We start from the raw sequence: 12,231 nt of genomic DNA on the forward strand, positions 1-12,231 counted from the left end.
CTTGAACAGATTTGTCTGTGATAAAAAGTAATCTGTCTTTTAGATAGTTTGACATAAACTTGGTTATCTCCAATAACTGCTGAAATAATATTACGATGTTGATGTTTTCTACTGGTGTTCTGATCCTGTATTAGTGGACCACTCTTTTAGTAACCTGTTCAAACAGTACCTGCCTCTGGATATTGTGCGGAGACCAGAGAATGACTTTATGGCACAAAGGAGTATTTTCCACCATAATAATTTCTACAATCTAATTAGACATTGAATATTATTTCAGTGAATGTTACTCAGTTGGTTATTTGCCATTCCAAGAATGAACACTTCTGTTCTAGTGCACGAATTATTAGTGGTAGAAATTTCAGATAAAATCTACTTGAGACTTCATCATTAGACAGGTTAAATATTAGTTTTGCCCATTAAGTTTACCATTGCAGTTTTTTGATGGTGCTGACATGCTTTTTTTAAGTACACATCAGTCATGACCAGCTTTGACAGCAGTTGGTGCAAGCAGAAGTTTTCTGCTTTCTTCCACTATGCTTGTTCAATACGAGAAATTTGACATTGCATTCTTCCTTTAACCTGTGTTTGTCCTCAGCCACTTCATCTCCCTTTCTTGCCATCTCCCCTGACTGTCTTAGCTGAACAGATTCAGTGGTTTGCTTGATGTATTTCAAAAGATCTGGGATAGATAACATTGTTTCCTATAGTCAACCGAAGAAGGTCTAAAGTACCTTGAGTAAAAGAAATATAAATTATTTTCTCATCCTCTTCTCATGTTGTACTTGCTCGTGGTAGCCAGAGTCTTAACCAGTCAAATTACATTTTTCCAACCACGGCTGTTGCCATGTTGGTCTTTTTCCTGGAAAGTATTCCGTTAAGGTTAGTAGTCTCTTGAACAATTAAGTTACAAATGCTTACCGTAATTCCACAGCCATAATATTGGCTTTTCCCCCCCAAGCATTGATGAATCTGTTGCTGAGTCTGAAGGAGACAGAGAGAGATGGCAAGTGTTCCTGTAAATGGTTTATTAAAACATTAAAAGCATGCAATTGTGAGTGCCTTATTAACCATGTAAAATACTAGCAGCTGTAATGTATGCCTGGGAATGCTTTGCTGGAATTTTTTGTTTTTCCCAAATCAATATTCATACCATAAGGGAAGAGCTACATTCAATGTGGCGTCCACACACCGAAAGCATAACACCCCAGAATCAATGCACTTGCTGATGGGCTTTGGCTAATTTGTATAAAGGATAGTCAGACTTTTTAGTAATTGTAACGATGCATGTTTGTTTCCAAGTTATATTTTATTCCCAGTTTGTTGAGGTTGTATAGATGTAAGTGTTAGAAACATCCCTATAAAAATAACATGAAATAGCCTTTGATACTGCACTCTCAATTTTCCATGGTTAAAATAGCCACAGGAATCACTTTAGTCTGTTGTGTATAAGGGTGCAAAAGCTGTAGGCCTTTTAAATGTTTTGACCTTTTCCCAGATTTACATTATCTTTGTAACAAGGAAATGGTGCTTTATTCAGCACTCGATTGGAAGTCGCTTAGACTCTTACTTGACAATTAACGACTCCACTTGTGCTTTTGGAGATTCTAAATGACATTAGTTTGGCTTATAACTGCCAAGTAGTTGAGTAGTTTAAAATACTAAAACCTTATTTAACAGATCAGCCCTTTGTTTGTGTCTATTTTCCATGCACTCATAGTCCAGACCACCCAGATGAGATCAGGTTTTAGGAACGCACACAAAGAAGTGTCATGGATTCTTTATTTAAAATGCCTTAAGGCTTCACTTAGTTCTGCATAGTCAAGAGGCCCTTCCATATAGACTTCCGTCATTTCTGAAGGTTAGCCATTTGTGAAAAGCCTCCAGCTTATTCCATTTTTCCTAGTGTTGCAGAATTGTGATTAAGTGAGCCTTACAGCAGCAGGTGAATGCTACGAGTCTACATTCATTTAGATGAAATTGGTGCTTCAATTAAGCAGCACATGGACCTAATTGGCAATGGCATGTTATAACACTATTCACCTCACTTGGGTTACATTGCCATCAAAGCTCCTGCTCTTGACCATGAGAGTTGACTAATAATTAGGTACAATGCACAATCAGGCATTTTGGAGTTAACGTAGGTTGTAATCCTATATTGTTGTAACATTTAGTTAGTCTGTCCATTTTTTGTAGAAGCAGGAGCTTGCCCAATGATAAGGGGAAAATGGTGCCTAAATAGAAAAGTGTGCTAAATTAATGTAGGCATGCAGAATTCTATTCCTGCCATGTAATTTGCAGATAACAATAGCACAGCATTTAGGCAGAAGGTGTGCACAGTGTGTTCTTTCGTTTTAGGTTTATAGACTGTCCCTCTACAGTGAATTCCTTCAAGAACCAGTCAGAGTTTTCAATCCCTTTTTTTAATTGCCTGTAAACTTCGTATTTCTTGCATACTTTATGAATAACTAAATCACTGTTATTTGTTCCCTGCAGCATGCCCTTAACCGCCTTGATCACTACATTACTGTAGGAACTTGTTATGTTTACTTAGTGTATTTCTACACATTTAATATACAATTGTCTTAACACATTTCATATTCTTGTGCATGTCATAAACACATTGTTCTCTCTTGATAATCTCTTAACAGCTGAATTTGGAATGCTGCTCATATTTATTAATTCACTAGTATTTCAATGTAATTACTGCTTCTGTCAAACTACACGTATAGTAAGCTGGACCTTTCTGAGCGTGTCCTTGTTTCTCTCTGGATTTGTGCAGTGGTGGCAGAAATTTTCCAGGCGGCGCCCATAACCAAGTGGCACTGCTTTTGTCTCCTGTTCAGAACATTGTCTCCCAAAAGGTTTGATACATTGGATATTGAGGCCCCCTTTCAATGGGAGTTGCCAAGTCTTGGTGGATTAAAGGGAGAGAAATCATCAGGAATAGCTAGGTGACTCCTCTCTCTTCCCTTTGTCATGACATAGCACTGTACAATAATTCATTGAAAGCATGGCTTTCTAGGCCATGGCTACAACCTGTTGTTCTTCTACATATGTGACCAGTATACATTAAAGTAGTGACATTTCAGTGCATATCCTTGATGTTACTTTTGCCACTTAATTCTTTACGCATTATGAAATAGAAATTGTGGTCACAATCTCAACAGATTCTTTAAATGTGTTACACATAGTGGGCCCTCTGATTCCATTTACACTAATACAGCATAGGAGAAATTGTAATGTCCAACAAGTTAAGCATTTGATAGCTAGAATCTTGTTGTCTACAGCAAGCCAGATGAAAACATCCCTTGTTTTCTCTCCAACTTTCCAATAGACCATGAAACAATCATCCAGGGTTTATATAAAAGATAAATACACCAGTGCAGTGTGGCTGCAAGAACTCCCCCAGCCTGGCTTCACTTTTACTTAGTTGGTAGTTATTATTATTATTATTTTTTTTTTTAACATGTCTTGCCATTTCACCCGGTCCACTATGTTTCATAGTTTCATTCTTCACAGATTAATGCATTACTGCCATAGTTCTCTTCCTCTTAACTGCACGGTCAGTGTTTTTCAGGTGACCTAATATCTGCTTCCTCCTTCCCTGTACCCTCTCCACACTACCTTCCCCATGGAAGGCCTGAGAAAGAAGAATCTCTCACCTGGAGCTGTTGAATCTGACGTCCGTGGGATTACTGGTGTTGATTTATTCGGCACTACAGATGCTGTTGTGAAGCATGTTTTGGAGGTATTTATCACCTTTGTGTATCTTACATTCCAACCATGCATACATGTATGTCTTGGCATTTCCTCAACTGAAAATATTAACCTTCTTCAAAAGATATTGGTGAACAGTAATTTAGTTTTGGTTTGCCCTGGTAACTGTGGACACAGAGTTAACTAATTAGTTTGCCATAGTGGTATAAAGATATTTTACTGACTTAGGGAGTGGGAGTAGCACAAAGTTGATGGAGGCAGCCTGACAGGTGCCTGGTTGAGGATTTTTGCAGGTTCTTCAAGCCTCTAGCAAGTTGGGCTGAGTCCCGAAGCCCGTGGGATCCTAATACAGGCAGTTATATTTATGATTATTATTTGGGTAATGTGTAATGTTGTCATGCAATCACACAAGAGGGGAACATATGCAGCGAAGTAACACATCACATATTTTGCATCCCTTATCTGATGAGAGCCTGATAGTGGTTAGACTTCCAATAATAGATTGGATGTAATTTTGGTCTGTTTATCTCCTCTCCAGATTAAGCTGAGTCATGTTTGGGTTCAACTCTATTCCTTAATTACTGGTGGAACACAATTTGAAAAGGTCACCATTAATGTGGTTAACCTAAGTTAATGGGACTTTTCTTTTGAGTACGTTGTGTACAGAAGTGGAAAACAAATGACAATAAAGAGTATACAATAGGAAATATCTACACTAAGCAATATGATGATATTTCTGTAACATCAGAAGTCATTCAGCTCTTCCCCCGTTTGTCTCCAGGGTTAGCCAGAATTTTAAAGCCACTATGTTTTTGTCTTTCACTCTCAGGGACATGATCGTGGTGTAAATTGGGCTGCCTTTCATCCCACAATGCCTCTAATAGTTTCTGGGGCTGATGATAGACAGGTCAAGATCTGGAGAATGAATGGTAAGTTGGTGATATGAGAAATACTGTGCCAATATGTATGTCTGTTCAAATTGCATGTGTGCGTTTTAATTTGAAACTTTTACATTAAATTATGTTTTAGTGGTATGTACAGTTGTATGCATTTATTTCAGTTATTACTTCTAAAGTTAAATATGAAAAATATAACAAGTGAATGCCAAAATAAGAGTTGTGATATCTCATCACATGGCATTCCTTGTAACTTGCTCAAAAGTAATAAGAATATTTGTCATAGAATTGAGGAGGAGAGTGTTGGACCATTGTGCTGTAATGGTTTCTGCATCAACATTTGAGCGGCAAACACATAGTAGTGCCACATTGCATAAAGGGCGGTGAGTGTCCATTAATATAAGAAAGCTGCTCCCCTTTTGAGTAAGCTGTTTGGATTCCTACTACGAGCAGAGCCCCAAGCAGAGCAGGCCTGAACCACATAACGCCGGCTTCCTATGCCACATGTCATGTTGATCTGCTTCTATAAGGTCATACTCATCCACATCAGCATTTTCATTGGCCCACGTGTTTTTGCAATGTTTTCCTTTTGTGCTCAGACTCTGTATCAGTCCATTAGCAACTTCCTCGGAGATGGTGTTATTTTGTTTGTTATGACAATCCAAATTGTTGGTAGACAAGAAAAGTCTAGCTGTCGTTTTTAAAACGCATAGTAGTAAAGCCACCAAAGGACATATCAACTGCCCTTTGCATATTATTTGTGCCTACATTATCTAATTTAATAAATGTTAGTGAAACCCTTCCATTTCTGACAGTCATAATTGGCACTAAATTGACTTACTATTCCACGCATAGGCCTAGATTACCAAAGGACATGTACTGAGAGTAAAACTCGCCTGTTTGCATATGCCAGTGCAGCTAGATTTTCTTTTGTTGTTCAGAACCTGAAAACTTTAATCTATTGCAGAACTTGAGTTAAAATGTCTCCTATATATAGCATCACAAAAAGTCACATTTAAGAGTACTTGAACAGTTAATAGCAAAATGGAGCCTTAACACTTCCCATTGAGGTACTGTAGAATAGACTTTGCATTACTTTTGACCACCAGGCCCTAGAAGCAGCCGTGTTGGGCCAATTTGGCGTGATGTATACATTGCCTATCGGTATATGGTGAAAACCAAAAAGTATTATCACAGTATTTGCCAGAGGCAAGTTATGTACCTTTGAAACTGTACATTAGACCTTCAGTTTAATAGTCATAGTACTCCTATGATATGTTTGTTTGCTGTAGAGAAGTTTATTTAGGTGTTTCTTTAAAATTCATTTTGTCTTGTGCATGGGACACCTGAGAGTGGAATAAGTGGTAATAGGTGACTGACTATAGATATGCACTTTAAACAGATATTACCATTTATTTTTATGTGATGGTAAAACGTACTTAAATGATTTCACCACTAGAACTTCAAGGACTCGTACTTAACTGTTCTGCCACTTAAAATGTGAGATAGAATTAATAATCTTAAAAAAATGTTTTATAACTGTCTTTTGAACATGTAGGGTTGTCCAGCTTATCTGCCATATATGTAGCAATATCTCTTCTATTTAGATGTGTCTTCGATAGGGTGCAGCTTTTGGGTGTAAAAGTTATAGGACAGCAGGTGCTCTTTCCCACGCTCCAATGGTAGTGCTGCTTTCAGCACTTTCCTATGCGTAGAACTCCAGTGAATAAAACATTGGTTTGTTGGAAGATTGGAATCAAAGACACCAAGATTTGAAAAGGTGCCAGCTGAATTTCCTAAATGTATTATTATGCTTATGCCCTTACTTTTGCTAACCGTGTTTATATCAAAGCATTTGCATGATGTTATTTCAGTTTATGAAATCATTGTGTTATCCAAATTGCAGAATCCAAGGCCTGGGAAGTGGATACATGCCGTGGGCACTACAACAATGTTTCGTGTGCAGTATTTCACCCACGCCAAGAGTTAATACTAAGTAATTCAGAAGATAAGAGTATTCGTGTCTGGGACATGTCCAAGCGGTCAGTTCATTTCTACCCTTGCGTATTGTGTTCAACCTTGTTTCCTCTTGAGTAGTATGCATTTGTTTTTTGTTTTGTTTTTTACTACTCATGCATACACATTTTTACTTGCCATATGTTAGTCACATGTTATAAGCACTGTCCAAGTATGTTTAATTTGTTCACATACATGTTCAACAGTTGACTGTTTAGTACTCAAACATGTTACCGAAATGTGCATTGCTTTGAAGTTGTCCTATATAGGTTTAAAAATTGAAAGATTTATTATATGCTTTGTCAAATCTTAAGTTCTAACCCACTCACTTTTCCACAAAGCCTTTCTTAAACTTTGTAAATGAATTATATGGATTTTAATGCCTAATGTAGGAAGCTGGCTCTTTATGTGAAATATCAAAATGAGCTATATCGTGAAAAGAGTCAAGGGTTCCCTTAACAGTGGAGAGGGGCTTGCTCTAGCCATCTCAAGATGCTCTTTTAGGAAGTAGTGTGGTCGAGCAGCCTTAGGCTTATCATAGAGGAGTGTTGGACATCTACAAATGCACACACAGTCAATGAATGATACACACAACTCAAAAAGGAGATCAACACCAATTTACAAAAATAACAAATATCTTTATATATGTTTTGGCACCAGGGTCAATATGATCAGGTGAGTATGTTTTGCAAGAAAAATCTTTACAGTTTTGAAAAGTCGACAGTGCAATTTTTGGAAGCTGAAATGTTATCCTACGGAGATAAGAACAAATATTGCATTTAGGTATAGTACAGTGTCTTACAGGACCAATCTCCTGGACTTATGGTAATTATTGGGCAAGGGTCAGAACCATACCAACAGGTCACACCGGATGGCGCTGAGGCGGCCGGGTGTAGTACGGCATTAGATGCCCAAATACTAGTCAGTGGAGACCTGTTGAAAAGAGGCTGCAGGTTTCGTTATACCGCCTTGGAGCGGAGCATTTGCCGCAGTATTTTTAATGGTAGTCACAAGGGCATCACTGCAAACTGCCTACTCAGTATGACGTCTGTGCACTGCGGTCTAGTGAACTTGAGACAAAAAGCTCCTCTGCAGACCCTCAACTCGTGTTGTGCTGCACTGAGGGAGGGCCAAGTGGGCCAGCTCTTGGTATTCAGCAACAATCTCCTCACTAATGAGCGATTTATTCACTGCAGCGCTGTCCCTGACCCCGGGTATTGAACAGACAGAGTAATTGGGGTAACCATCCCCCGCTATTGTGAGAGAGCGCCTCTCAGCAAGCTCTTTCTCCTCCAAGGGAAAGCAGAGGCCTGTTACAGACGCCAGGTAGTGTAGAAAATCAAAGACAAGCTTCTAAATGATGGCGCCTCTAGCCATTTGACACCTAGTACAGTTCCTCTGCCTAGGCTCTCTGCCCAAGTGTCTAAATTTGTGGCTAACGACAGCATCTTAGACCTCTAAGACCTTCTCTATCAGCGAGCCTTGCAAACCTATTGGGGCCTGGTGTATGAGAGTTGTGGCGTAAGACTTGAAAATTTACTGCTGTAGCCATTACGTAAATGCCTGGATGTTGACAAAAACTCTGCAATGCCCGGAGCTAAGTTGCATTGACTCTGAGTAGGCCCTGCTATATTTATTAAAGTACTTCAGACCATAGTATACATTAGAAAAGTGGGGAGGCAGAACATTCTGCACAGCGCCATATGCTCAGAAAGGGTTGTCAGTAACTTTATGGAAATGCGCAGAAGATCGGTCTGCTAATTAAACTAAATAACTGAGCTGCTGCCAACTGAGGCCAGCTCAGTCTTAGAGGCTACATGAAAGCCTGCCAAGTGGAGGCGATACTGCATCCTTCTGGCTTGCATTGGGCGCTTCTTTGTGCAGAGTATAACCTAGGGAGTTACGGAAGCGGCTCATGTAGCTATGCTTGCTGCTGGTGACTTCCTAGGTGAGCTCTAGTCCTGTTTTTTTTTTTTTTTATCTATGGCTACTAATGAAGCGGTTTGCAAAGGACTTAATACCAAAGAGCCTAACAATGGGTAAACCCCTTCATACAGCGAAGTACTGCAGCCACACCCCAGCAATGAAAAGCAGCGGATCTAGTCCCTCGGGGTCAGAACCTTCTAACACCTTTCTAAACCATTCACCGGAGCACCTAGGGCAACATCTGTTGGAGGAGCCTTCATCCGATACCCCATCACAGCGAGCTTGTCCCAGCAAGAGATGTGGCGATCCACATGTTAACTGAGAAAATGCACGGTCTGGAAATCCTGCAGTTAATGGACCTGGTCAACAGTAGAGGAGTGAATAAATTAAAAGCAGAACGGCCCTTGGACCCTCCCAAAAAATGTTGTCAGTGCTGTGAACTCTTTGCCTAATGCCAGGTTTCTGGGGGGGGGGGGGGAGCCTGGGCCCGGGCCCTGAATATCCTCTACTTTCAGATATGGGCTCCAAGGGGACTCATAAGGAAACAATGGGTTGGCGGGTTTACCCACGAACGATCCTAGTCATTTTTGGAGATTTTCGCATTAAAGAACATATTCTGGCCAACTCAGTTTAGGATAAAATTTATAGAACTTTGGAAAATGGTTTATTTAGGAACATTTGGTGCCATAAGGAATTTAAAAACATGATTAATGCCTTCCAGAACTTGGGAGCCCCAGTCGGCACCTTCCAGCAAAGCAAATTGAAAGTTCTCCACAAGGGCCGATGGCACATCTTTCTAGTGCCCGTTGAGCAAGTAAGACTCCTTACACTGTTTACAACAACAGGGTTTTGGGTTTGGGAGTGAGGGAGCCAGGCCTTCTAATCTGAAAGATGTACTATAAGTTATAGTATGCGTTTTTTGTTTGTTTAAAAAAAAAAAGGTATTTATTTATTTTTATGCTTTTTGCCGTTTCTTAATGACTCTTTTTAAAATTATTTTCTCCCTCTTGTTTCATCTTTATACTATCAGTCTCCATCACTGACCAGGCCATCAATTTTTCTATGCTGTTGCCAGATGGTCTAAGTCGCCTCCAGGTTCTATGTCCAGGCACCATCCCATAGATAGGGTCACTAGGCTAGGGGTTGGGGGTGCGGAAAGCAGTGCTGGGGTGTTGGGTTTAGGGGGGAAGGGGATTGCATGGAGGGTGCAAGGGGGGGGTCACTCCAAGAGGCCACCGCGCCCTTTGTGGTGGGAGGGGGGCTCCAAAGCATGGAGTGTGAGAAGGGCTTAAGAGGAGGGAATGGGTCACTTTGGGTGGTGAGGGTTGACGGGGTTTGAAGTAGTGTAAAAATACATAAAAATGAGCAGTTTAAGTATATTTGTAGATTTGAAGGCAGGTTTCTCTCACTACCACCCACAGCGATTCTTGATATTGCACACACTTTTTTTCGAATATTAAATATGAGGCCCTCGGTCGGTGCTGGGTGCAATTTAAACAATCTTTAATGACCCATAATAGAATAATTTCTTGTAACATTTAATGGGGTCCTAAATAAACAGAAATATGGGGCTATGATGAATTTTACAAGAGACCCATCTCAAAGATGATAATCCCAAAATGATGATACCAAAGATGTTCTCACATGCATACTTCGCATCCGCAGGGAGCGTGACAGGCAGTGTTGCAATATACTTAGGAGGTTCTATTGACTGGGAAATCAGAGACATAATTCGGGATAGGCAAGGGAGATGAATCCGGGTAAAAGTGCATGTGCAGGCAGATGTTTTTTTCAACCTAGTTAATTATTATGGTCCAATTTCCGATTACATTAGTTATCTGAGGGAATTGTGTATCATTGCTATGGTGTCCAAGGGGGCTCTGGTTATTGGTGTAGGATTTCAACTATTTACAGTATCAATATTCAGATCTTTTCTCTGAATTTCATATCGGTGCTAGCTAAAACTAAAAACCTGTTGGCAAGGTTGACAATTCTTCCATTGACATTAATCAGGGGTGTATCCCTGGTGAAAATGTCCATATTACGTTAATTTCTTTTTCTGCAGAAGTTCAGTTCCTACACCTGGTCTTTACCTATCTCTGCCAGTGTCACCCCTGTTCAACCCCTTGAAGTGCCAACGAAAACCACTCCTCCATCTATTACCCTGGTCAAGCTTCCAACAGTGCAGAGGTACCAAAGTTCATTGTGGTCTGCTCTATGCAACAAGGTTTTCACACATCTCCAAAAACATATGGTCACCACTTATGCTTTGCATGAACTCTTTAATGCTCCTTGTGAAGACCGAGTAATTTTCAAGATTGAAGTGGCATGACTCCTGTCAAAATGTGTTCACTGATTGAATGCTCTCTGGCCAAGTCCAGGCAACCACTTTCATATCCTAGAATTTCAATAGCAAGACAAGCTACCTGTACTAAAATTTAACAAGCAATCTTTTCAGCCCATGTGTAAGGAAATGCCTCCTTGGCATGGTTACCCCCCTGACTTTTTGCCTTTGCTGATGCTATGTTTTGATTTGAAAGTGTGCTGAGGCCTGCTAACCAGGCCCCAGCACCAGTGTTCTTTCCCTAACCTGTACTTTTGTTTACACAATTGGCACACCCTGGCATCCAGATAAGTCCCTTGTAACTGGTACCCCTGGTACCAAGTGCCCTAATGCCAGGGAAGGTCTCTAAGGGCTGCAGCATATCTTATGCCACCCTAGGGACCCCTCACTCAGCACAGACACACTGCTTGCCAGCTTGTGTGTGCTGGTGAGGACAAAACGAGTAAGTCGACATGGCACTCCCCTCAGGGTGCCATGCCAACCTCACACTGCCTATGCAGTATAGATAAGTCACCCCTCTAGCAGGCCTTACAGCCCTAAGGCAGGGTGCACTATACCATAGGTGAGGGCACCAGTGCATGAGTACTGTGCCCCTACAGTGTCTAAGCAAAACCTTAGACATTGTAAGTGCAGGGTAGCCATAAGAGTATACGGTCTGGGAGTCTGTCAAACACGAACTCCACAGCACCATAATGGCTACACTGAAAACTGGGAAGTTTGGTATCAAACTTCTCAGCACAATAAATGCACACTGATGCCAGTGTACATTTTATTGTAACATACACCCCAGAGGGCACCTTAGAGGTGCCCCCTGAAACCTTAACCAATTACCCGTGTAGGCTGACTGGTTTTAGCAGCCTGCCACACTCGAGACATGTTGCTGGCCACATGGGGAGAGTGCCTTTGTCACTCTGTGGCTAGTAACAAAGCCTGCACTGGGTGGAGATGCTTATCACCTCCCCCTTGCAGGAGCTGTAACACCTGGCGGTGAGCCTCAAAGGCTCACCCCCTTTGTTACAGCACCACAGGGCATTCCAGCTAGTGGAGTTGCCCGCCCCCTCTGGCCACGGCCCCACTTTTGGCGGCAAGGCCGGAGGAGATAATGAGAAAAACAAGGAGTCGTCACTGGCCAGTCAGGACAGCCCCTAAGGCAACCTGAGCTGAAGTGACTCTGACTTTTAGGAATCCTCCATCTTGCAGATGGAGGATCCCCCCAATAGGGATAGAAAGTGACCCCCTCCCCTTAGGAGGAGGCACAAAGAGGGTGTAGCCACCCTCAGGGCTAGTAGCCATTGGCTACTGCCCTCCCTGACCTAAACAAACCCCTAAATT

General features: G+C 41.2%; 1 protein-coding gene across 1 annotated transcript in view; it reads left to right on the top strand.

Moving 5' to 3' along the window:
• Positions 1–12,231, top strand: part of COPA (COPI coat complex subunit alpha) — a 245,868-nt gene that overhangs the window by 43,870 nt on the left and 189,767 nt on the right. Inside the window, exons 7-9 of the mRNA XM_069217919.1 lie at positions 3,639–3,748; positions 4,547–4,646; positions 6,520–6,655. Coding sequence (XP_069074020.1) covers positions 3,639–3,748; positions 4,547–4,646; positions 6,520–6,655 — 346 coding nt within the window. The remainder of the gene's footprint in view (positions 1–3,638; positions 3,749–4,546; positions 4,647–6,519; positions 6,656–12,231) is intronic.

The sequence above is a fragment of the Pleurodeles waltl genome, chromosome 12 (assembly GCF_031143425.1).
Source record: "Pleurodeles waltl isolate 20211129_DDA chromosome 12, aPleWal1.hap1.20221129, whole genome shotgun sequence".
NCBI lineage: Eukaryota > Metazoa > Chordata > Amphibia > Caudata > Salamandridae > Pleurodeles > Pleurodeles waltl.